The sequence below is a fragment of the Nycticebus coucang genome, chromosome 10, assembly GCF_027406575.1.
Source record: "Nycticebus coucang isolate mNycCou1 chromosome 10, mNycCou1.pri, whole genome shotgun sequence".
Classification (NCBI taxonomy): Eukaryota; Metazoa; Chordata; class Mammalia; order Primates; family Lorisidae; genus Nycticebus; species Nycticebus coucang.
Genome location: NC_069789.1, coordinates 56,220,340 through 56,245,782, shown reverse-complemented (window position 1 = coordinate 56,245,782; position 25,443 = coordinate 56,220,340). Strand labels below are relative to the sequence as shown.

The 25,443-nt window shown below is 41.6% G+C and overlaps 1 protein-coding gene across 1 annotated transcript; it reads left to right on the top strand.

Annotated features, from left to right (window-relative positions):
* The first annotated feature begins 1,638 nt into the window (after window positions 1-1,638).
* Window positions 1,639-24,195, top strand: RHEX (regulator of hemoglobinization and erythroid cell expansion). Its single transcript, XM_053605281.1, has 6 exons — window positions 1,639-1,737; window positions 18,943-19,051; window positions 19,292-19,392; window positions 20,590-20,733; window positions 23,401-23,462; window positions 23,995-24,195. Exons 2-6 carry the CDS (start codon window positions 19,023-19,025, stop codon window positions 24,193-24,195), a joined length of 537 nt encoding a protein of 178 aa, XP_053461256.1. The 5' UTR covers window positions 1,639-1,737; window positions 18,943-19,022.
* The last annotated feature ends 1,248 nt before the right edge of the window (window positions 24,196-25,443 follow it).

Sequence of the window (25,443 nt, the reverse complement as noted above, 5' to 3'; positions counted from 1 at the left end):
TCAGCCTGAGGGGCGGCTTTCTGACTCACATTTGGAGAACAAAATGTTAACAGCTACCATTTGTTGTTTCCCACAGAAAGGATATTCTGTTAAGTGCTTTGCTATCATATATATATATATATGTCATGGCAAAATCATATACATATTTTTTTTTTTTTGGTAGAGATAGAGTCTCATTTTGTCATCCTCGGTAGAGTGCTGTGGCATCACACAGCTCACGGCAACCTCCAACTCCCGGGCTCAGGCGATTCTCCTGCCTCAGCCTCCCAAGTAGCTGAGACTACAGGTGCCCACCACAATGCCTGGCTATTTTTTTGTTGTGGTTTGGCCGGGGCTGGGTTTGAACCCGCCACCCTTGGTATATGGAGCCAGAGCCCTACTCACTGAGCCACAGGTGCTGCCCCTGCCATCTTATATTTTAACCTTAAACAATCTTATGAGATCTTTTATAAAATTAGATATTTATTATTAACCCCATTTTACAGATGAAAAAACTGAAAATCAGAGAGGTTAAGTAACTTTCTCTCAAGTCACTCAGCTACCAAGTGGTAGGGCCAGGATTGAAATCATGGCTTCTGACTCAGAAGCTTTAATGCTACACCAGGCAGTTTGTCTTGAGTGAGGGGTGACATTATAGAAGCCGATATGTTTTTGCTTTCTTTGGCTGTTTTGTATCTGGGTCATTTTCCCCTCTTCCCATTCTTCTTCACTCCCAAGGTTAGATCTTGGGGTTTTAGACTGAAACCAGCAAAGAGCCTGAAGTTGACCTTCCTTCCCTTCATGGCATTATCTGTCAGACACACTGTAATAGCCACTTTAAGTGGACCTCAAGTGATGCTTAATGGCATAGAAATTGTCCTCAAAAAATTATTCTCATCCATTTTCCTGTGTGCTATACTCACTCCCTTAATCTACAGTCACATCACATATAGATTCAGAGACAAACTAGGTCGGAAGGGATCGTCACTGGTATCTGGAGACCTATTTCTTTTTTTTTTTAGACAGTGTCTAACTTTGTCACCCTTGGTAGAGTGCTGTGGCATCATAATTTACAGCAACCTCAAACTCTTGGGCCCAAGCAATCCTCTTGCCTCAGCCTCCTAAGTAGCTGGGACTACAGGTGCCCTCCACAATGACCAGCTAGTTTTTCTATTTTTTGTAGAGACAGGGGCTTGCTCTTGCTCAAGCTGGTCTTGACTGAGCTCAGGCAATTCACCTGCCTCACTCTCCCAGAGTGCTAGGATTACAGGCATGAGCCACTGCGCCCAGGCAGACCTACTTCCTTTTATTGAGGAAGAACATGAGTCCCTTAGTAGGAAAGTGAGTTGTCTGATCCGTGCAGCACATTGATGCCAGAGCTGGGACTTAAACCTCGGCCTCCTGACTCTTCCTCCAGTGCTCTTTCCAAGCTCCCAGGCTGTGTACAGATCTGCACTATTTAAATGTGTGCACACATGGAGAGAGAGAGATTGCTGATCTCCATCTACACAGACTGTCTGTACTGGGGAGCGGGGCACAGCATGGTCAAAAAAGGAGGTGTTCTCTGTGGCTTCGCCCTGCTCTACTCAACTGAGCGAGATTGCTATCTCCAAGCAGCAGTGCTTGATGAAACATTTTTGACTGACCTCCAGTGACAGAGAAGGTTCGGGGTGAGGCAGAGGAGGGGTTGGGGAGATGTTTTCATGAGGACATCAGTGAAACACAGGCTGGGATCAGACCTTGCTCATTGTCCCGGCGGTAAGTACTGTCTGGGTAGAAAGGATTTTAAATTAGATTGAAGAATGCGCATTTGTTTGTGAACATATATGAGTTGAAGTTATAGAGAAGATTCTTCATATATGTGCTGGGATTCCAGGGTGTGAAATTCAATTTGCAATCAGCCTGGAGTGAGCCTAAGATTCAGCAATTTGGAGTTTATGGACATTAATCTCTTATTCCTGAGACCTGAGATCTGCTGCTGTCTCAGCAGCAGCCTTTAGGGTTCTGGCTAGAAAGGGCATGGACTGTGGATCCAGAAAAAAATGGTTTCAAATCCTCACTCTGCTAAATTTTCGTGAGCCTTAGTTTCCTCATCCGTAAAATGCATGTAAAAATACCTACCTTACAGGGTTGCTACAAGGATTCAGACAATATATGTTTCATGCCAGTACGGTGCTCCATCAACAGTGGTGTCGTAGTCCCAGCTACTTGGGAGGCGGAGGGTGGGAGGATCACTTGAGTCCAGGCGTTCTGGTCTGTAGTGTGCTATGCCGATCATCAGATGTCTGCACCAAGTTCAGCATCAATATGATGACCTCCCACTGGTGGAGGACCCTCATTGCCTAAGGAGGCGTGAACCAAGCCACGTCAAAAATGAGGGAACAGGTCTGAACTTCCATGCTGGTCGGTAGCAGGATCATGCTTGTGAATAGCCACTGTACTCCAGCCTGGGCAACATAGCAAGACCCTCTGTTTTCAAAAAAGTAACTATTAATTTTTCTTTCTAAGTCAAAAGGGAATCAGATCTCAGAAATGTCTCCCCACGGGAGTGTTGGCCTTGAGATTTGTTCTGAGCGGCAAGCATCTTGTATGTGTGGAGTAAAGGGGGTCAGCCTAAGGGTTTCAAAATGTTATGAATGAAAGTTAGAAAACGTGTGCTATCAAAGCAATGCGAACTTCTGGGCAAGAACAAGCTGACAAGGACAATGGAAAACAGTAAGAACTGACCCTTACAGAGAGCTTACCATAGGCCAGGAACTGTCCTAACAGCTTCATATAGATTGCCTTTTTAAAATCTTCACAACAGTACTGAAGATGTAGGTGCTGTAAATACCTTTTCTTTGCAGTAGAGGAAACTGAGTCACTGAGATGTTAAGTGACTTGACTGAATCAGTGAAAAGAAACTCTTCTGGAGAACTAGAGAGCAGGCCTTTCTCTACCATCTCACCCGCCTGAGAAGGGGCTCAGGAGCACAGAAGGTACGCAAGGAAGACTTGTTGATTGGCTGACCCGGCTTTTTGTTCTGTGCCTTGACCTTATCATGGGTGCTTTGGCAGTTCTACCCAATACAGTGTCTTGATTGAGATCAGCTACATAATTGGCAGAATCTAGTGCAAAACAGAAAATGTGGGGTCTCTTGTTCAAAAATTATTAAGAATTTAAAGATGGCAACTGCAAAGCGTTAAACCTATCATGGGCCCCTTTGAGCACAGGGCCCTACCAGACTGCACGGGTTGCAAACCCAGAGAGCCTGCCCTGGCCCTGCGTCCTGAGAAGGAGGCAGGAGCTGTGCTGAAAGGTTCTCAGGTAACCCTCTCAATAACTCCGTGAGGGAGATATTTGATTTACCAATTAAAAGAGGAGGAAACTGAGACTCAGATATTAAGTGGCTCCTCCAGAGAGGAACAATATTATATTGATTTAATTGCAATGTGTGCAGAGTGTTTCAAATGCTTTCCTCGCCCCACCTCCAATGTCTCTAAAGATCACACTATGAATTGAGGAGTGTGAAATACAGACAAGATACGGTTCCAGCCAGCAAGGTGAGCATAATCTGTAGAAAGTGCTTAGTTTCCCTGATGTTAGTAGGCCAGTCGATGAAATGGAGAATGATTTGTTCCCTTCCAATTCACCTAGAGCTTTATGGGAATGAGCAAAAAAGAAGCCGTGAGTATTGTTTAAGTTGCTTGCAATTTTTAGTGTTCTTGCTGAGTCAGCCTTGACCCTCAGTTGCATTCATCTCAAGTAATTTCTCACTACTTCTCGGCCTTTTGGCTAAGAGGAGGTATAGCATCCCAAGTAATTTCTTGCAAAAATGCATCCCCTAAAATTAATTACTAATCCGAAACTTTGGATAATTTGCTGTTTTCCTAAAAAAAAAAAAAAAAAATGGCGGTACAAGTGTGACTTAGAGATGAGGCTTATCTGTTTGAGCCTCCAAGTTACTTTCTGGTTAATTTGAATCTAAACTTTTATGCCCATTTTAGAATCATGGAATGCTAGAACAACAAAGTATCAGAATTTAATTGATTTAGTCCACCCTCTCATTTTCTAGATGGGGAAACTGAGGCTCTGGGAGAGGAAGTGATGTGCCCAAGGTGACTGAAAAGTGGCTGAGCTGGCATGGTCATCTAAATTCTCATTGCATATTCCTGTGAGGCCCCTGACATGGAGACCAGAGCCAAAGTTCTCTGATCCCCAGGACAGAGGGGATGCCTTAAAGCTTGGTCATCCCCTTCCCCGTGGTATTTAGTGGACTCCATTCCTCCCTTCCCTCAGCTGGATATTTTGCCTTTCTCTGTAAGTGGACTGTTTGGGGGCAGTCCTAGGAGCAGAGACTGTTTGGGACCAGGGCTGTCTCATGGGCCCCTAGTTTTGTACAGTGGGTTGCTTATACCTCCCACCTGAAAATGAGTGAGCCAAGTGCTCTTACAGAGCCCAATTATATAACTGTTTATATAGTTATATAATTAAGCCAGTCTGGGGTTGAATCTTCTGTTCTGGCCTAAGGAACATACTCTGTTGAGCACAGATCTATTCTAGGCAATCTACTAAGCATTTTCAATACTGTATGTAGTGTGGTGAAGGCTCTGGCTCCAAACCACGGTGGGGGGGTATTAGATCCTGGTTTTCTCATATGTAATATGAGGAAAACAATAGTATCTACCACATATGGTTGTTTTTCTGAAGATTAAAAAAGATAACTGTTGTAAAATGGTTTTTATGGTACTGGCACATATATAGTAAACCCATAGCACATATGCATTAAAAATCATGAAACAGATGCCATCTCCAATTTATAAGTCTATCACTAAGACAGAAGAATAGTCTTTAAAATTGCTAAGAAAGTAGATTTTAAGTGTTTGTACCACAAAAAATAATAAACATAAAGTCATGTGTATATGAATTACTTGATTTAGCCATTCTATAATGTGTACCTATTTCAAAAAAATTAGCCATTCTACAATTGTATACACAGTAAATACATATAATTTTTGTTAATTAAAAAAGAAATTAAAATCTTTTTGTCCAATTGGAAAAAATGTGTGTTAATTGCAGAAAACTTTGAAAATGACCTAAGATATAAAGATCGAAATAAAATATGCATAATCCCAATACCTGGTTTTATTAACATTTAGGTAATTTTCTTCCATTCCTCCCTTATGAACAAAGTATATTTAAATGACATCCCCAGTTTATTTTCCATATGTTTATATTTGTGAATAAATCTATATTTGATATACAATGTTATTATTAATAAACTATTCTGGATTGGATGAACTGAATCAAATGAATTGCTGAACTAATATGATAATGGAGTTTAATGACCCAGAGTTTACTCTCTTTATGAATTTTCATTCTTTTTATGTTCACTTTTCACAGAGCGATCAGACTGTATGTAACTAAAGGCAACTGAATTCTACCTTTACACAGAACAGATTTCTGTCTCCAGATGAATTCTTCCTAAATGTAATTTTAAATGGCAACATATTCCATTTATGACTTAACTCTAAATGATTTAAGTTTGGTTTTTTATTTAGATTGTTTCCCATTTTTCGCTTTTATAATCAACCCTGCATAGAGCTCTTTTCCAATAATAGCTTTGGTATGGTTCTGGTTTATTTGTAAATTATCTGTTCCAAACCCTTTATCTATTTACGCTTTGGGGGTTGTAGTGTTTTTCTTAAAAATTGATGTTAAAAAAAAAAAAATTGATGTTAAAAAAATGATGTAAACTCTTTAAAATTGTGCTTTGCCATACTTGTTCTGATTTTTTTGTCTGTTTGCCTTTAAATTTTAATTTAACCTATGAAGTTTTCATATTTGAAGTCAAATCTATTTTTCATGTATTCCTCTGCAATTCTTTCTATTACACCCAAACTGAGAACGTTTTCTCTCATCTGGGGTTTTAGTAAATATTATTAAATATATGAATAGTCCTATTTCCTTCTAATTTTAAAAGCTCAATTTAAAAATATTTATTTCCTTAATCCCTTCAGAGTTTATTTTGTTATCTAGTACTATTTTCTTTTTCCTTGTAGGCAGCTAACCTATTGGTCCTGTGGGTGACATTTGGGAGACAATGTTTTCTTCTCCTCTACTTGCTTTATGAACCACTTTTATGATATATTTATTGTACACACTAGCAAATTTTTTTGAAGTCTATACAAAGTGGTAGTCAGAAGCCCACCTTGTCACAATTCCTTTCAAACATGATTCTGTCCTTCTTGATTGTTCTTATTTTTTCCTAGATAAATTTTAGATTTTATTTTATTTTATTTTTTGTTTTTTTGAGACAGAGTCTCATTTGTTGCCCTCGGTAGAGTGCCCTGGGGTCACAGTTCACAGCAACTTCAGTCTCTTGGGCTCAAGCCATCCTCTGGCTTTAGCCTCCCAAGTAGCTGGGACGGCAGGTGCCCACCAGTGCCAAGCTATTTTTAGAGATGGGGTCTTGCTCTGGCTCAGGCTGGTCTTGAACCTGTGAGCTCAGCAATCCACCCACCTTGGACTCCCAGAGTGCTAGGATTACAGGCATAAGCCACTGCGCCTGGCCTTAGATAAATTTTAGAATAATCTTGAGTTATAAAAAAATTTCACTGTAACTTTGATTGGAATCATATTGAATTCATAACTTAATTTCAAAAGGGATTTTTTTTTTTTTTAAGACAGAGCCTCAGACTGTTGCCCTGGGTAGAGTGCCGTGGCATCACAACTCACAGCAACTTCCAACTCCTGGGCTCAAGTGATTCTCCTGCCTCCACCTCCCAAATAGCTGGGGCTACAGGCACCCACCACAACGCCCGGCTATTTTTTGGTTGCAGCCCTCATTGTTGTTTGGCGGGCCGGGCTGGATTCAAACCCGCCAGCTCAGGTGTATGTGGCTGGTGCCTTAGCAGCTTGAGCCACAGGCGCTGAGCCTCAAAAGGGATCTTTTAAAGTGTGCTCTCTTCTCAGTCCCAACCTTCATATGACTTTCTATTTATTAGTCTTTTCTGTCTCTCAGAAAATTTTTATTATTTTCTTACAATTCAGATTCCTTTTAGGTATTTCTGTTATGGCAGTTGCTAAATTTCCTGGTGTTGTTTCCCCATTCTATTTCCTGCCCATTGCTAACATAATAATGACAGCTGGGAATTTTAGAATATTTATCCTACCAACAGGATATTACCGAGTAGCCTCATTATGCCATTAGTTTTTCAAGTGATTCTTTTGGCATTGCTAGGTATAAAATTATGTATTGTGCAAATACGGATGAATTTGATTCCTCCTTGCCCAAAGCTATACTTTCATTTCTTTAATGTAGCAGTTAATATCTCAGGCTCCAGCACCAGCCTGCCTGACTACAAAACCCGGTTGGTTCTTTCCACCATTTTAAGCATGTCAGGTAACCTCTCTGGGTCTAGTTTTATCCTCTGTTAATTGGAAATAATAATGGTATCTACCTCCTGGGATGATTTTGAGAGTGTGTGTGTGTGGTGTATGTGTATATATATGTAAAGTTCCTGCAACACTTATAATAATGGTACAATATATATAAAAGTGTCTGCCACATAGAACATGTTCAATAAATATTTATATTCTTATAAGAGATGTGAGGAACTTTCAATTTCTATGAATTAGAGCTTCTAGAACTAATTTCAAAAGATGATTACAACAGACAACCCTATTTTCAGATAACTGCTATAATATTTTACCGTTTAAGATACTGATTTTTGGTACAGTTATCAGTACTTTACCAATTTATTCTATATTATGATAAGAAACACTTCTCATACTTTTGTTAACTTAAGAAAATTAGAAATGAGTATTTGATTTTATCAAATGCTTTTTGACACCTTATCAAGATCATGATTTAAAAAAAATCATGGTTTTTAACAATTAGGTATACTAGGCCAGACACTGTGGCTCACTCCTATAATCCTAGCACTCTAGGAGACCAAAGCAAGAGGACTGCTTGAGATCAAGAGTTTAAGACCAGCCTGAGCCTGAGCCATCTCTACTAAAAATAGAAAAAGTAGCCAGATAGTGTGGTAGGTGCCTATAGTCTCAGCTACTCAGGAGGCTTGAGCCCAGGAGCTTGAGGTTGCAGTGAGCCCTGCTGATGCCACTTACACTCTAGCCGGGGAGACAGAGCGAGACCTTGTCTCAAAACAAAACAAAACTGGGTCTTTGGATGTCATATTTGTATTATATGAAAGGCAGTTTCCTGTAATGATTGGGATTTAGGCTTTTGAGTCAGGTGGTCTTTGAAACATAACTTTTTTATTTCAGATTAATATGATGGTACAAATGTTTAGATTTCTAGGGTAAAGTTTAAATTGTAGTTGAGCCCCTCACCCAGGGGTGGTGCTGAATATCTTTACACTGCACACCTTAGGCAAGAACTCAATAATCACCCTTCTTCCCCTTTCCCTCCTCTTGCCTCTCACTGACTAGAATATGCTTGTTTTTCTTTCATTTGGGTATATAGTTGTTTATATATTGGTTTCATAATAGTATTGAGTACATTGGATACTTTATTTTCCCATTCTTGTGTTACTCTACTAAGAGGAATGTGTTTCAATCCCCTCCAGCTAAACACAAAAGATGTAAAGTCTCCATCTTTTATTAGGGCTGAATAGTACTTATGGGATGATGGGCACTGGGGTTGCTTCCACATCTTGACAATTGTGAACTGAGCTGCAATAAACATTCTAGTGCAAATATCCTTGTGGTCAAGTGATTTTTTTTCTTCTAAGTAAATACCTAAAAATGGAATTGAAGGATCTAATGAAGGGTCAACTTTTAGTTCTTTGAGAATTCTCCATACTTCTTTCCATAGAGGTTGAATTAGTTTGCAGTCCCACCAGCAGTGCAAAAGTGCTCCCTTCTCTCCACATCCACACCAGCATCTGCAGCTTCAGGATTTTGTGGTATGGTCTATTCTCACTGCCAGTAGGTGATATCTCAGAGTGGTGTTGATTTGCATTTCTCTGATAATTAGGGACAACGAGCATTTTTTCGTGTGCTTGTTGGCCATTTGTCTGTCTTCTTCAGAGAAGTGAAACTAAACTTTTAACCAGGGAGCAAGGCAAATTGTTCAACCCCTCTAAGCTTTAGTTTCACCATCTATGAAATGATGGGAATGGCTGTTTTTGTAAAGTGAGAGGACTAAAATAAATGGTAAATACTCAGTGTTTGTTTTCATTAGTGTAATAATCGATTTCCTGGACATGCTGGGCTAATTTCTTGATACTATAATATCGTTACCTCTATGTTCATAAGTGACATGAGCTTGGACAGTTTTCCATCTTTTTCTGCGCCCTAAATTGACCTACATTGCATAAGAATTACATGTTCCTTAAAAATTTCAAATAACACATTTGTCAAACCATCCAGACACAGATTTTAAGGAGATAATGCTGACAATGCTTTTAATTTCTAAATGATAACAGTTGTCATTCATTGGATCCTTTTTACTATTTGCTTAACACTATAATAACTATTCCATGTACCTCGTCTTATTGTATTATCTAATCCTAACGCTAGTGATTATTATTCCCATTTTGTTTATAAGAAGACTGAGGCTTTGAGAGGTTAAATAATCAGGCCAAGCTCTTGCAGGGAATGAGTAGGGATTTGAATCCAAGCAGTTTGACTCTTTCAGTGGCTAGATACCAGGTGGCTTCCCAAACTTCTTTCCTGTTATTGGGGTTGGTTTTGGTCTGTTTAAGTTGTCTGTGCTCTGTGGAATCAATTTTGCTAATTTATATTTTTTAGGAGATCACTGATTTTATTGAGATTTCATCCAAAAAATCTTAGCAGTCCCCTCCCCACAAGTTTCCATCTCCTCTGTTTCTGTAGTTATGGTCCTTATATCATTAATTTGGCTTATTTGCACTTCCTCCTTTTCTTGATTATTTGAACCTGCATATTAAACTGCGGGAGGAAAGTCTAGTAATATGGAAGAGGATGGATGATATTATAAAATGGAAATAAACATTTATTTCTTTTTAAATCTTCCATTTCCATCCAAGTTTGCTTCCCATTTGGCTTCCCACACTCCAGCCTTTCAAGAATGGAATTCTGGGTCTGGTGCAATGGCTCACACCTGTGATCCTGGCACTTCAAGAGGCCAAGACAGGAAGGTCACTTGAGGTCAGAAGTCCAAGACCATCCTGACCAGCCTTCTTTATCTCTAAAAAAATGAAAAAATTAGCCGGGCACAATGGCAGGCACCTATTGTCCCAACTATTGGGAGGCTGAGACAGGAAGATCGCTTGTGTCCATGAGTTTGAGGTTGCTGTGAGCTATGATGACACCATTACCCTCTAGCCCTGGCAACAGAACAAGACCTTGTCTTCAAAAGGAGGAGAAGGGAGGGGAGAAAGAGGAGGAGGAAACTGAGACGGAGATGATGCTTAGGATGCTTAGGGCTGGAAAGAGCCTTGGAAGTACTTTGCCAGGTTCCCTAATTCACGAGGGCCCAGAGGAGACTTCTGCCTATCCAAGGTCCCACCATTAGCAAGTGACAGACGGAGCCAAGAGAAGCCAGGCCCCCGTTTCCCTGTCTTGTTCTCTTTCTATTATACCTTAATTAATGTTACAAAGAATAAATTAACAAAGACAACAAAACAATCTTTAAAGCTGTTTAATTTTAAAAGGTTGAAAAAAATCAGTCTAATAATATTGATTATAATTACTTTTATCCATATGATTTTCATAGAAATAATCTTTTAGGATCTCATTTTATTTTATTTTTTTATTAATTTATTTTTATTGTTAAATCATAGCTGTGTACATTAGTGCAATCAAGGGGTGCCATTTGCGGATTTCATATACAATCTGAAATATTCTCATTAAACTGTTCAACGTAGCCTTCATGGCATTTTCTTACTTATTGTATGTAGGCATTTGTATTCTGCATTTAGTAAGTTTCACCTGTACCCATTCTAAGATGCACCGTAGGTGTGGCCCCATCCATTACCCTCCCTCCACCATAACCTCCCCCGCTCACTTTCCCTTCCTTGGCCCTTTCCCCATAGTCTTGTGCTATAGTTGGGTTATAGCCTTCATGTGAAAGCTATAATTTAGCTTCATAGTAGGGCTGAGTACATTAGATACTTTTTCTTCCATTCTTGAGATACTTTGCTAAGAAGAATATGTTCCAGCTCCATCCATGTAAACATGAAAGAGGTAAAGTCTCCATCTTTCTTTAAGGCTACATAATATTCCATGGTATACATATACTACAATTTGCTAGTCCATTTGTGGGTCAATGGGCACTTGGGTTTCTTCCATGACTTAGCGATTATGAATTGGGCTGCAATAAACATTCTGGTACAGATGTCTTTGTTATACTGTGATTTTTGGTCTTCTGGGTATAAACCTAGTAAAGGAATTATAGGATCGAATGCAGGTCTATTTTTAGACCTCTAGGTATTGTCCAAACGTCCTTCCAAAAGGAACGTATTAGTGTGCATTCCCACCAGCAGTGTAGAAGTGTGCCCTTTCCTCCACATCCACACCAACATCTCTGGTTTTGGGATTTTGTTATGTGGGCTACTCTTCTCTTACTGGGGTAGGTGATATCTCAAAGTAGTTTTGATTTGCAGTTCTCTGATGATTAAGGATGATGAGCTTTTTTTCATGTGTCTGTAGATCATGCGTCTGTCTTCTTTAGAAACGTTTCTGTTCAAGTCCCTTGCCCACCCTGAGATGGGATCAAGTGTTCTTTTCTTGCCAATACGTTTGAGTTCTCTGTGGATTCTGGTTATTAGACCTCTATCGGAGTTATAACCTGCAAATATTTTCGCCCATTCTGAGGGCTGTCTGCTTGCTTTACTTACTATGTTCTTGACTGTGCAGAAGCTTTTTAGTTTGATCAGGTCCCAGTAGTGTATTTTTGATACTGCTTCAACTGCCTGGGGAGTCCTCCTCATAAAATATTCACCCAGGCCGATTCCTTCAAGAGTTTTCCCTGCACTTTCTTCAAGTATTTTTGTAGTTTCATGTCTTAAGTTTAAATCTTTTATCCAGTGAGAGTCTATCTTAGTTAATGGTGAAAGGTGTGGGTCCAGTTTCAATCTTCTACAGGTTGCCAGCCAGTTCACCCAGCACCATTTGTTAAATAGGGAATCTTTTCCCCACTGAATGTTTTTAATTGGCTTGTCAAAGATCAAATGATGGTAAGTAGCTGGATTCATCTCTTGGTTCTCTGTTCTGTTCCAGACATCCACTTCTCTGTTTTTGTGCCAATATCATGCTGCTTTGATCACTATCAATTTATAGTACAGTCTCAGGTCTGGTAGCGTGATTCCTCCTGCTGTGTTTTTATTGCTGAGTAATGTTTTGGCTATTCAAGGTTTTTTCTGATTCCATATAAAATGAAGTATTATTTTTTCAAGATCTTTAAAATATGACAATGGAGCTTTAATAGGGACTGCATTAAAATTATATATTGCTTTGGGCAGTATGGACATTTTAACAATGTTGATTCTTCCCAGCCATGAGCATGGTATGTGTTTCCATTCGTTAACATCTTCAGCTATTTCTTTTCTTAAAGTTTCATAGTTCTCTTTGTAGAGATCTTTCACGTCCTTTGTTAGGTATACTCTCAAACATTTCATCTTCTTTGGCACTACTGTGAAAGAAATAGAGTCCTTGACTGTTTTTTCGGCTTGGTTATTGTTGGTATATATAAAGGCTACAGATTTATGGGTGTTGATTTTGTAGCCTGAGACATTTCTGTATTCCTTGATCACTTCTAAAACTTTTGTAGTAGAATCCCTGGTGTTTTCCAGATATACGATCATGTCATCTGCGAAGAGTGAAAGTTTGATCTCTTCTGACCCTATGTGGATACCCTTGATCGCCTTTTCTTCCCTAATTGCAATGGCTAAAACTTCCATTACAATGTTAAAGAGCAATGGAGACAATGGGCAACCTTGCCTGGTTCCTGATCTAAGTGGAAATGATTCCAATTTAACTCCATTCAATACGATATTGGCTGTGGGTTTGCTGTAAATGGCTTCTATTAGTTTAAGAAATGTCCCTTCTATACCAATTTTCTTAAGTGTTCTGATCATGAATGGATGCTGGATATTATCAAAAGCTTTTTCTGCATCAATTGAAAGAATCATATGGTCCTTATTTTTTAGTTTGTTTATGTGCTGAATTACATTTATAGATTTACGTATATTGAACCAGCCTTGAGACCCTGAGATAAATCCCACTTGGTCGTGGTGTATAATTTTTTTGATGTGTTGTTGGATTCTGTTTGTTAGGATCTTATTGAGTATTTTGGCATCAATATGCATTAGTGATATTGGTCTATAATTTTCTTTTCTTGTTGGGTCTTTCCCTGGTTTGGGGATCAAGGTGATGTTTGCTTCGTAGAATGTGTTGGGTAATATTCCTTCTTTTTCTGTATTTTGGAAGAGGTTTAGCAATATAGGTACTAGTTCTTCTTTAAAGGTTTGGTAGAATTCTGACGTAAAGCCATCTGGTCCTGTGCTTTTCTTTTTAGGGAGATTTTGTATGGTTGATGCTATTTCAGAACTTGATATAGGCCTGTTCAACATTTCCACTTCATTCTGGCTAAGTCTTGCTAGGTGGCGTACTTCCAGGTATTGGTCGATTTCCTTTAGATTTTCATATTTCTGAGAGTAGAGTTTCTTGTAGTATTCCTTAAGGATTTTTTGAATTTCTGATGGGTCTGTTGTTATTTCATCATTACCATTTCTGATTGATGAAATTAGAGATTTTACTGTTTTTTTCCTGGTTAGGTTGGCCAAAGGGTTATCTATTTTATTGATCTTTTCAAAAAACCAACTTTTGGATTTATTGCTCTGTTGTATAATTCTTTTGTTTTCAATTTCATTTAATTCTGCTCTGATTTTGGTTATTTCTTTTCTTCTGCTGGGGTTGGGGTTGGAGTGTTCTTTCTTCTCCAGTTGCTTGAGATGTCCCATTAAGTTATTAACTTCTTCTCTTTCCATTTTCTTGAGGAAGGCTTGCAGTGCTATAAATTTCCCTCTTAGGACTGCCTTTGCAGTATCCCAGAGGTTCTGGTAATTCATATCTTGATTGTTGGTTTGTTCCAAAAATTTGGTGATTTCCTTCTTAATCTCATCTATAACCCGTCTATCCTTCAGCATAAGGTTGTTTAGCTTCCATATTTTTGTATGGGATGGGTACGCAGGTTCCTGTTGTTATTGAGTTCAACTTTTATTCCATGATGGTCTGAGAAGATGCAAGGAATAATTTCTATTTTTTTTTTAATTTGCTGAGGTTAGATTTGTGGCCTAGGATGTGGTCAATTTTGTAGAGTGTTCCATGGGCTGATGAGAAGAACGTGTATTCAGTTTTGTTGGGATGAAATGTTCTGTAGATGTCTGTTAAGTCCAGATGTTGAGTGGTTGAGTTTAAATCTAAAATTTCTTTGTTTAGCTTCTCTTTAAAGGATCTATCCAGTACTCCTAAAGGGGGTGTTAAAATCTCCAACTACTATGGAACTGGAGGAAATCGAGTTGCTCACATCTGTTAGAGTTTCTCTTATAAATTGAGGTGCGTTCTGGTTGGGTGCATAAATATTAATAATTGAAATCTCATCATATTGAGTATTACCTTTAACAAATATGAAGTGTCCATCCTTATCCTTCCTTATTTTGGTTGGTTTAAAGCCTACTGCATCTGCGAACAGGATTGCAGTGCCTGCTTTTTTGTGCTTTCCATTTGCCTGGAACATAGATGACCATCCCTTCACCTTGAGTCTATATTTGTCTTTTAATGTAAGATGTGATTCTTGTATATAACTGATATCTGACTTGAGTTTTTGTATCCAGACAGCCAACCTGTGCCTCTCTAGAGGACAGTTTAAACCATTCACATTAATTGAGAATATTGATAAGCCTTTGGAGAGTCCGGTGGACATTTTTAATCCTTTTGCCACTGTGGAAGTTGGAATTTGATCAAAATTTTCTGAGTGGGCTTACTTTTGTGGTGGAGGATATGCTGGTCTTTATGGAGGATAGGTCTGAGAATATCCTGGAGAGCTGATTTAGTTATGGCAAATTTCTTTCACATGTGAATGTCATTGAAGTATTTAATTTCTCCATCATAAATGAAACTCAGTTTAGCTGGGTACAGGATCCTGGGTTGAAAGTTAATTTGTTTTAGGAGATTAAAAGTCAATAACCATCCTCTTCTAGCTTGAAAGGTTTTGGCAGAGAGATCCACAGTTATTCTAATATTCTTCCCCTTGTAGGTAAAGGTTTTCTTTCGTCTGGCAGCTTTCAGAATTTTCTCTTTCATATTAACTTTAGTGAAATTGATTATGATGTGTCTGGGGGATGTCTTATTTCGGTTGAGTCTTGCTGGAGTTCTGAAACTGTCTGCTATCTGAATTTCAGAATCTCTTGGTATGTCTGAAAAGTTCTCCCTCATAATCTCATGGAGAAGAGACTCTGTGCCTTGTGAAGCCACTTCATTGCTTTCGGGGATCCCTATAAGACGAATATTGGTTTTCTTCGAATTATCCCAGAGCTGTCTGAGAGAGTATCTGTTTTTGCCCTCCATTTATCTTCCTCTTTGAGAGTTTGGAAGCATTTGAAAGCTTTTTCTTCAATGTCAGAAATCCTTTCTTCTGCTTGCTCCATTCTGTTACTGAGGGATTCTACTGGTTTTTCAGATCTTTGAGGGCTGCAACTTCTTGTCTCAGTGTGTCAAAATCTTTGGTCATTTGGTCTTTGAATTTGTTGAATTCTTGAGATATCTTTTGGGTTACTGCTTGGAATTCTAATTCGATCTTATTTGTTATCCAGATTCTGAATTCAATTTCTGACATCTCAGCTATTTGTTTGTGTGTGGGATCTTGTGCTGTGTCTGCCCCATCGATCCTTGGGGGAGTTGATCTAGTCTGATTATTCATATTGCCAGAGTTTTTCTGTTGATTTCACCTCATGATTGTTTTTCACCATTGCCTCTGGCCGTCTTCAGAGTTGGGGAGGTGTCTCTCCAAGATTAGACCCCAGCGGGATCACTCTATTTGTTGCTGGATCTTTGTAGGGAGTGACCCTGTGTAGTTCCTCTGGGCTGACCTAGCTAGGGAGTTTTGGTTGTGGAAGCAGCTCCAGTGTGTGACACACCTGGATCCAGCAACAGGGCGGGAGGTGGTGCGCATGGTTCTGGGAGTGCCTGGCGCTCAGTGACTTTGGCACAGAGTGCCTAAGGCTCCAGCAATCTCTGGCCAGGAGAAGGGCTCTGCACAGAGGCAGAGAGGGCTCCAGAGGGTATGCGGCTACCAGACAAGCGGGCCAGTGTGGAGGCAGGGAGAATATAGGAGGGAGGATGCAGGGTTGCATGGTTCCCACAGTTTTTGGTCAGGGCATATGGAAGCCCGGCGGGCACGGGTCACAGGTCGGGTGTCACGGCAGAGCTCTTATGGAGGTTCAGGCAGCACCAAGCCCAGGAGTTTGAGGTTGCTATGATCTGTGATGCCATGGCACTCTAACCAGGGCAACAGCCTGAGGCTCCAGTGTGCCAAAACCAGTCTCACTCTACCCCTAAGGGTTAAGGCTGTAAAGCAGCTCAGTCCCCGCCTTTAGGCTGCTCATAGGTTACTAGCTCTCGCCTGATCCTTGCTCTGGGACCCTGAGGGCAGAGCTTGCCTGGAGCAGTTCTCTCACAATGGCTCCCTGCGGCCCAGCTCAGCGGCTCAGTCTGGGGCCCTAGACAATGCCCAAAGTTCTCCACACTCCTGCTCAAGCTCTCCCCAAGGCAGTTCAACTGAGTGCCAAGTCCAAAAACACCAAAACAGTTCACAGGTAAGGCCTTTCCCGTTTGCAGTCTCACTGCTGCTTATACTTACGTTTGCTGGCAGGATTAGGTCAATTGAACACACGCAACCACTTGCCAGTTTTCCACTGTCTTTGTCCTCCTCTTGGGGTCCAGAAGTCCCTTGCTGACTCCCTGTATCCTCAAAGGGATGATTATAGGCAGATTCCACCAGCCACAGATGCCTGGAATCTTATCTCCACAGACTCACCGTGCCCAGTTGCAGGGAAGCTGTTACTCAGCTGCCATCTTGCTCCACCCTCCGTATGTTGTCTATGATCTCATTTTAAACCATTCTTTCTAGAATAAATCTATCCAAAGAAAACATAGTATCAGGCAGGAAAAGGGGTGTCTTTTTATTCACCTCTGCTGTTACGCTGCAGTTATTAGAAAGGCCCGGAGAAAGCTGATTTATCAGCAGAAGAGGGAAACAATAAAATGAAATCCAGCTTTGACTACAGGTCTTCAAAGCAAACAGAATAAATGCTCTTAGCACTCTTATGAAGTGTGGTTTTGAGGCACCTGACAGGGCCCTACATTAGTATGGAACTAGGTGTCAAAATTCAGCACAGTGGAAGAGGACAGGACAGTCCCTAGCCAAACCACAGACCAAGGTGTACTAAATTCTCTCATGGTCCGGGAGTTTTTTCACAACATAACTTCCTTCAGTTGCTCATTCCCTAGTTATTTGGGCGTGTGCGTGAGCAAACGAGCAGGTGCTCTGTTGATTGTTTGATAGGCAATTGTCAATTAGGCCCCATGGAACAACTTGCTCATTCTGGTTAGGGGCCAGTAGCCACTTAAATAACGACATCTGTCGTAATTTTCATTCCTCACTCTGTCTTGGATCTTACTATATCCAAACTGTACTCAAATGCTTACGTTTTCTAAAAATAGAGTAACCCAATTGTTAATAGCGCCACTCTAGTCACCTTCACAGTGGCATGTTTTAGGGTTGAATAATATCTAATAATTACTGAGCACTCCCCATGTGCCTGGCATTGTATAAAGGTCTTTACAAACAGTGTAAGTCACTAAGCCCACACAACAACTCTGTGAAGTAGACACTATTATTCTCTCCATTTTACAGATATAGTTTCATCATCTATGAAATGATGGTAGTGGCTGTTTTTATAAAGTGAGAGGAGCTCACAGCGATGCCCGGAGCTCAATAATTCCCATATGGAAGGGGATAGAACTGGATCCATATTTAGCTCTGTCTGGCATCTATTCTATAAACTTCCTTCATTTCTCATAGCTGCTGTGTGTCATAGCCAGTAATATAGTAGAATCTCCATGGTTGACCACCTCCTTAAGTTGACCTAATTTTCATAGACTGGGCATGCACCACTTACGTACAGTAGGCCTAGTTCCTTATGTTGACCACATCCACAGGCTGACCAGTTTGTTACAGTCTTTTGTGTGGTCAACTTACAGAGATTCTATTGTATATTAAAATGATGGACGGAAATGTAGGCAATATAACTTTGTATAAAGAGCTAAAATAATATGTTCGTTTTTAAATAATAGGACATTTATTGAATATAGTGATTCTCAACTGGGACCATTTGGAGACATGTGGGGTCATTTTGGCATTGCTGTGAGCTATGATGCCACAACACTCTAGCAAGGGTAACAAAGTGAGACTCTGTCCAAAAAAAAAAAAAAAAAAAAAATATATATATATATATATATATGGACATCTTCACGGAATCTACAGCAGTGTATTTGCTTGCAGAGGACCCCTTTGTCCTGCCAGCGTCAGGCGAAGGTTCTCGCAGAAGGCATGAGTGGAGAGGAATGGTTAGAGCCTGGCTGTGCACTGAGCCCAAATGCAGACCAGACCTCAGACGCCACTCCTCTCCCTGAGCCTCCATCACTGGTTAGGAAAGGAGGGAGATGTCAGCTGTCACATACAACTGTTGTGTGATTAGGGTAAGAGGGTAGGGGTGCCGGGGGCTCAGCACTGCAACTGACATGGAGCAGCACTCACTGGCTGTCAGGTACTGATGTTGTTACTGCCTATTTTACAGATTCAAAAACAAATCTGAGGAGAGGAAAGCAAATGACCTCCGTGCACCCAAGTCTGCCTGAGGCAATGTGGGCACAGAGCCCAGGAGTCCTGACCAATTGACTTCCCTCCTGCAGATCTCCAGGGGAGTCCTGCCAGTGGCACCACTTGGAGACAAGACACCAGAGTGGTTCCAGAAAGTGCTTGAGCCCCACTTATGAGCGAGACGCTCACCATGCTGTCAGAGTGAGTGGGCCCAGGAAGAGCCAGAGCAGGGTCTCTGGCAGGCTAATCAGCGCAACTGGCTTCTAAGAGGACCTACCACCCTCCCCGCCACCTCAGCTGTGCTGCACAGAGAGGCAAAGGGACCTGCTCTGGGACACACAGCAATGCCAGATGTCTGCTTCTAGCTGGGGCAGGGATAGATTTGCAATTGTATTAACATCTCTGCAATCTCTGACTTTGGCCCTTCCCCTTTCCCAACAGAGCCATGAACCTCTGGCATGGCATAGTGATTGCGGTGGTGACCCTCCTCCTGCAGACCTGCCTCCTGACAGCCATCAACTACCTGCTCAGCAGGCGCATGGGTAACTGGCTCAGCACCCTCTCCCCTCCCAGTCACCCCCAGAAACCATTCCTGAGCCTGCAGCAGTATGAGACCCCTTTGGGGTCTCCAAATATCACTCAAAAACCTTACCTGAGGAGCCACTGGCCAGATCCTTCCCTCTGCCTGCCCCCACTCACCTGTCACCCCAGAGTCCCTGCTCTAACCTCGTCCACATCCCCACTCTATTCTGGTTGGGAATGGCTACCTTCCTCTACCAAGACTCAAGCTTCTGCAAGGCGTGTGATGAAAGGTTCGTTTATCTTGAGCCTGATTAGTTTTCATCACTGCCCGAAGACTGAGAATGAAGAAATGGCTCTGAATTACAACAGAAGGAAATACAGTTTTACTCAGAGATGAAATCAACGATTAGATTCTTGCACTGATTTACAATGGAAGGTGGAGAAGCTGGGTCTTGGGAAAGCATTACAATTAGGGAAAATGAAGTAACACTGCTTTGGCTGTGCTGAGGCCGGTGATTAGGCAAGATAATGTTTTCAGGATTTTTCAGTAAAGGAAGTTTAGCTTGCTTCATCCATCCATCCATCCATCCATCCATCCATCCATCCATCCATCCATCCATCGGATATTTACTGAGCACTTTAGGCTCTCTCTGGGCCCAGGCTATAGAACAGTGTACAACAGAGAACAAAACAGAAAATTCCTGTGGAATTTTCATTCCATGGGACAACAAAGAAGATAAATAAGTAAAACATAGACGTGCTAGGTTATGGGAAGTGTTATACAGGAAAAATGAAGCTAGGGGAGGAGGTATGGCAGCATCTCTGAGATGCTGAGCTTTTAGTATCTCCTGCAGGAGGTGAGGGATGAGCTGCATCTGCAAAGGCTGGGAGGAGGCAGACATTTGGCACACACCTGCAAAAGCACAGAGGCTGGTGGCCGCAGAGGAGCAGGGGAAGAGAAGTGGGAGGAAGGCTGGAGAGGTTTGAGGGGTGAGGCTGAGAAATGCCTCAGGGGCTGGGATTTGGCTTTTACTCCAAGCAAGGGGAGCAGCCCCTGCCGGCCTTTGAGCAGAGCATTGCTGAGATCAGAGGGGACCCTTCCCTCAGAATAGCTTTCCCTGTTGAGGTCCATCAGTGTTCAGAAGGGACTTGACTCAAGAGAAGATGTGCCTGACCCAGGCAGCTTCCACTTTTGACCTTTTCCCTCTGCTCTCTAGTCCACCAGAATGAACAGATACTGAAGGGGGTCAGGCTCCAGGCCCCCAGGCCTAGCCCTGCCCCCTATTACCCACCTGCTGCTGAGGAGGTGAAGGAGACGCAGACAGAGAGAGACCCCCCTGTGTCTGATCTCCGTTACAGGCGTAAGTGAGGGGCTGGGGAAGAACTTGTCTTTGGGGAGGAGGGATTCATGGAGGGCACAAAGAACCAGGTTACACTGCTTGCATTTGTTAGGTAAAGTCCTTCTCATAATTGTATCCCACCCCCCAGAGGTGTGTCACACATGGTGATCCCCCATCCCCTCCCTCCTTCCGTCTCTCCACTCCCCACCCCACCATGTGCTAGCATCAATTGTCCTCATATCAGAATTGAGGACATTGGATTCTTGCTTCTCCATTCTTCTGATGCTTTACTAAGAAGAATGTGTTTCAACTCCAACCAGGTTAATACAAAAGATGTAAAGTCACTATCTTTTTTAATGGCTGAATAGTATTCCATGGTATACATATATACCACAGCTTGTTAATCCATTTCTGGGTTGGTGGGCATTTAGGTTTTTTCCACAATTTGGTGACTGTAAATTGAGCTGCAATAAACAGTCTAGTGAAAATGTCCTTATAATAAAATGATTTTTTTTCTTCTGGGTAGATGCCCAGTAATGGGATTGCAGGATCAAATGGGAGGTCTAGTTTGAGTTCTTTGCTGGTTCTCCATACTTCCTTCCCAAAAATTTGTTATCAGATTGCAGTCCCCCAGCAGTGTAAAAGTGTTCCCTTCTCTCCACATCCACACCAGCATCTGCAGCTTTGAGATTTTGTCATGTGGACCATCCTGACTGAGGTTAGGTGATATCTCAGGGTGGTTTTGATTTGCATTTCTCTGATAATTAGGGATGACGAGCATTTTTTCATGTTTGTTAGCCATTCATCTGTCTTTAGAGAAGGTTCTATTCATCCCTCTTGCCCACTGTTGGCTCTTTTATGTTGCTTAATTTGAGTTCTCTGTAGATCCTAGTTATCAAGCTTTTGTCCAATTCATAATATGCAAATATCTCTTCCCATTCTGATGGTTATCTATTTGCTTTGGTGGTTGTCTCCTTAGCTGTACAGAAGCTTTTCAGTTTAATTAAGTCCCATTTGTTTATTTTTGTTGTTTTTGCAATTGCCACTTACTGGAGTCTTCTTCATAAAATCTTTCCCAAGGCCGATACCTTCAAGTGTTTTCCCCACACTTTCTTCAATCTTTTATCCATCTTGAATCAATTTTAGTGAGTGGAGAAAGGTGCAGGTCCAGTTTCAGTCTTTTACAGGTGACTACCCAGTTCTCCCAGCACCATTTGTTGGATAGGGATTGTTTCCCCCAGTGTATGCTCTTGTTTGGCTTATCAAACTGTAAGATATTAGTTTCATCTCACGGTTCTGAAGAACTTGTCTTGAAGCTTATTTTACTCCGGATGCCCAGGGACACCCCTGCCACACAAACACAGTAATTCAAGTTCATCCCAGCTGGCCCAAACCTCTAGCCTGAAGATGCCTCACACCCACATTAGGACAGAGTTTACCAGCCTATTTTCTTGAGAAAGGTGTTCAATCTTGTGGGGAAGACTTTGTTGGGTTTGTGTGGGTCTAAGTTCTTTTCTGGGTTTGGTCATGTGCAAACAACTGCAGGTGACCTTGGGGACTGTCTCGGCTCTTGTCTGTAATACTAAGGGCTCTTCTCTTCTGCTTGGCCAGCTAATAGTGGAGCTAAAATTTCAACCACCTTTGCCTGCCTCCAGCCATGGCTTCTGTGTCCACCCCAATGTGGCCAGTGTCCTTGGGTGGCTCCAGAAGCTGTCCTTTCCCCACTCCCCAAAGGGACACTTTCTCACCGTCTTATTTACATCTGGGTGTTTGAATAAATACAAGTCTGAGTATAGTTCAAGTCTATATTGCCCTCCTGCCAGTCAAGCTACATGAACACCACCCTTTTATTTTTTTATCTCAGGACTCAGGCAACCCAGCAGGTGGAAATTGCTGCTTCAGCAGCAAGACACCACCTTGATGGGGTCTCACTTACCAGAGATTGCACTTTTTCCACTGGTTTATCTCTTGATTGGTTTGAGTTTCCTCTGTCCTTCTGATTTTATCTTTTCAGTTGAGATAAGGCCTCAGTATCTCTGCAACCAGACTTACAGCATTCAGTCACTCAGCGTTTTAACACAATGTGGGGGTGGGGGGGACACACTGGCCTCACCCTGATCCCTGGCCCCAAAGCTCCCACAGAGCTTGGCTGGAATCAGAGGTAGGCTAGCAGAGACCTCAGAGATCACTGCTCAACCCTTGCGTTTTACAGGGGACAAAAAGCAGGGCACAAAAAGAGATGTGGTCCACCCGGAGTTAAAGACAATTTTGGACTAGAACCTGTGCCTGTGACTTCTCTTTTTATTTTTCATTTGCCTGTGACCTCTGAGACCAGCACTGTTTGTATTGGACCGCACTGGCCCTATTAACTTCTCTTTCTAGAAGACAGTCCTTCCCAATCACAGCCAAGCCTAGTGTGTCTGGCATTAGTTTTAGGCGGAGGGGAATGAAGCAGCAGTGCCTGGACCCTTGGACATACTCCTGCCTATTTTTGGAGGTTCTTTGGCCCACTGTGCGTTCTCTGTTCTACTTCTCCTTTCTCTTTTGAGAGCTCTGTAATACGCTTCCCCGTTCTTTTTGCTGAGGGCTCTGCTATCTTCGTCTGACAATGACAGAATTCTCCCTCCTGCTGTGTCTTAACACCCTCTGGCTCGCCTTGGAAGAGGAACCATTTCTGTTTCTCCCCAGATGACAGCGACACATCCTCAGATAGCTCGGACAGCTCCAACAGCTCACCTCCCATCCGCCAGGTAATGGACAGGCCTGGTGATCTCAGCCTTCCACATGCAATCTGGGGTCCCTGCTGCAAAACTCTAAGAACTCAAGCTACCCCAGCTATGGAGGTGGGAGCAAGAAAGGAGGGCTTCTTGAGTCATTACAGCATCTTCACGTGCAGGTGGTCAGGTTTCTCTCTGACAGCTCCATTTCAGCACAATCACCCAGACAAAGTAGGTCTGAGCAGACTATACAAATGAAGATGCTAAGGCGAACCCTCCTTCTTTGTCTACCCTAGTCACTGAACCAAAATCTGCTCTGAGTGCTGAGCTCGTTTGGATGGAGTCTCTGCATCTTAGCTTCCCAACTCCTCCACTTGCTCATCCATGCACCCATTCCCTGCAGACAGGTGGGACAAAGTCACCGGCAGTGTTCTTTATTGCCTTGGACCTGCTGTTAGACACAGCCAATGGGCAAGCCTTTTTGAGTGGGAGTTCAGTGCTGGGGTCTCACCTCCTCCATACACGATACAGATTTTGACCCACATATCTCTGCTTTTGTCCTAAGGCCATCAAGGATGTGAATTACACACAAGTGGTCTTTTCAGCCCCCAGAGGACTGAAAAATGACTCTGCCCGGGACTATGAGAACACAAAGGAAACCACAGATTATGTCAATGTCAATCCAAAAAGCTACACGACCAATTTTTGGACTTTTGCGAACCCTTCTGTTTCTGAGCCAGTGGAATATACTCAGGTGGCCATATGAATTCTAGATTTTTTAATGGGGTGCAGCTCTCCATGGATTCTTACACTTAATTGGGGGAATACCTTTTTTCTCCCCTTAAACAAAGTATGGGTGAAAAAAATAGACCTATGCCCCAGCAAGAAATATTCAGATCAGATGTTAGGAAGAACTTCCAGGTAAAGTATGAAAGCATTGGCGTCCATCAGTAGAGAAAGTAGTGAAGTTTCTCCTGATGGAAAAAAATTTTTTAAGTTTTAATTAGCTGTAATCGAGTTCTGTTTGGTAATTGTATAATTAAATGACATTTCTTTGAGCTCTTTAATTATTGGCAATGAATGACTTCCTTAAAAGTTTTAAATAAAATTGCAACCACTGGTTTCTGTTTTTCTCTTGCCTAACCCTAAAGTTGTCCCTTTTTTTTAGTCATGTGTTTTGCTGAGTAATTCTGCTCTGCCCTCAGAACTTTAAATAATCCACTTAAAAGGCCCACTTTCAGTCAACCTTTGAATTTTCTTATAATGAATGTGTTTCTTATAACAAAAGATGACCAATAGAATCCTGGTAAATATCAACCAGCATCACAATTTGTTATTCCAGAAAAAGTCTTCCAAAACTCAATACAACAAAATTCAATATCCATTCCTTGGGTTTTTAAAGAACCCAATTAGTAATACAAGGACACTTCCTTAACTTGATTAAGAATCCTTATCTCAAATAAGCATATTACATGATATTTAACTATAACTTCCTAGGCACAGTCCAATTAAGTCTGAAACAAAGTAAGAATGTCCATAGGCCTTTCATTTCCTTTATTATAATTATAATTATTATAGTTATAATCAGTGAAATAAAACAATTAGAAAAATAAGAGCTGGGCAGTGCCTGTGGCTCAGTCAGTAAGGCGCCAGCCCCATATACCGAGGGTGGCGGGTTCAAACCCGGCCCCGGCCAAACTGCAACCAAAAAATAGCCGGGCGTTGTGGTGGGCGCCTATAGTCCCAGCTACTCGGGAGGCTGAGACAAAAGAATCGCTTAAGCCCAGGAGTTGGAGGTTGCTGTGAGCTGGGTGAGGCCACGGCACTCTAGCGAGGGCCATAAAAAGTGAGACTCTGTCTCTACAAAAAAAAAAAAAAAAGAAAAAGAAAAAGAAGAGCTATAACTTTTGGAAAGGAGGATAAATTTGTTATTGTTTGTAGATATCCTTATAGTTATAAGGATATAGTTATATAGTTATAAGATATAGTTATATTATAATTATTATAGTTATAA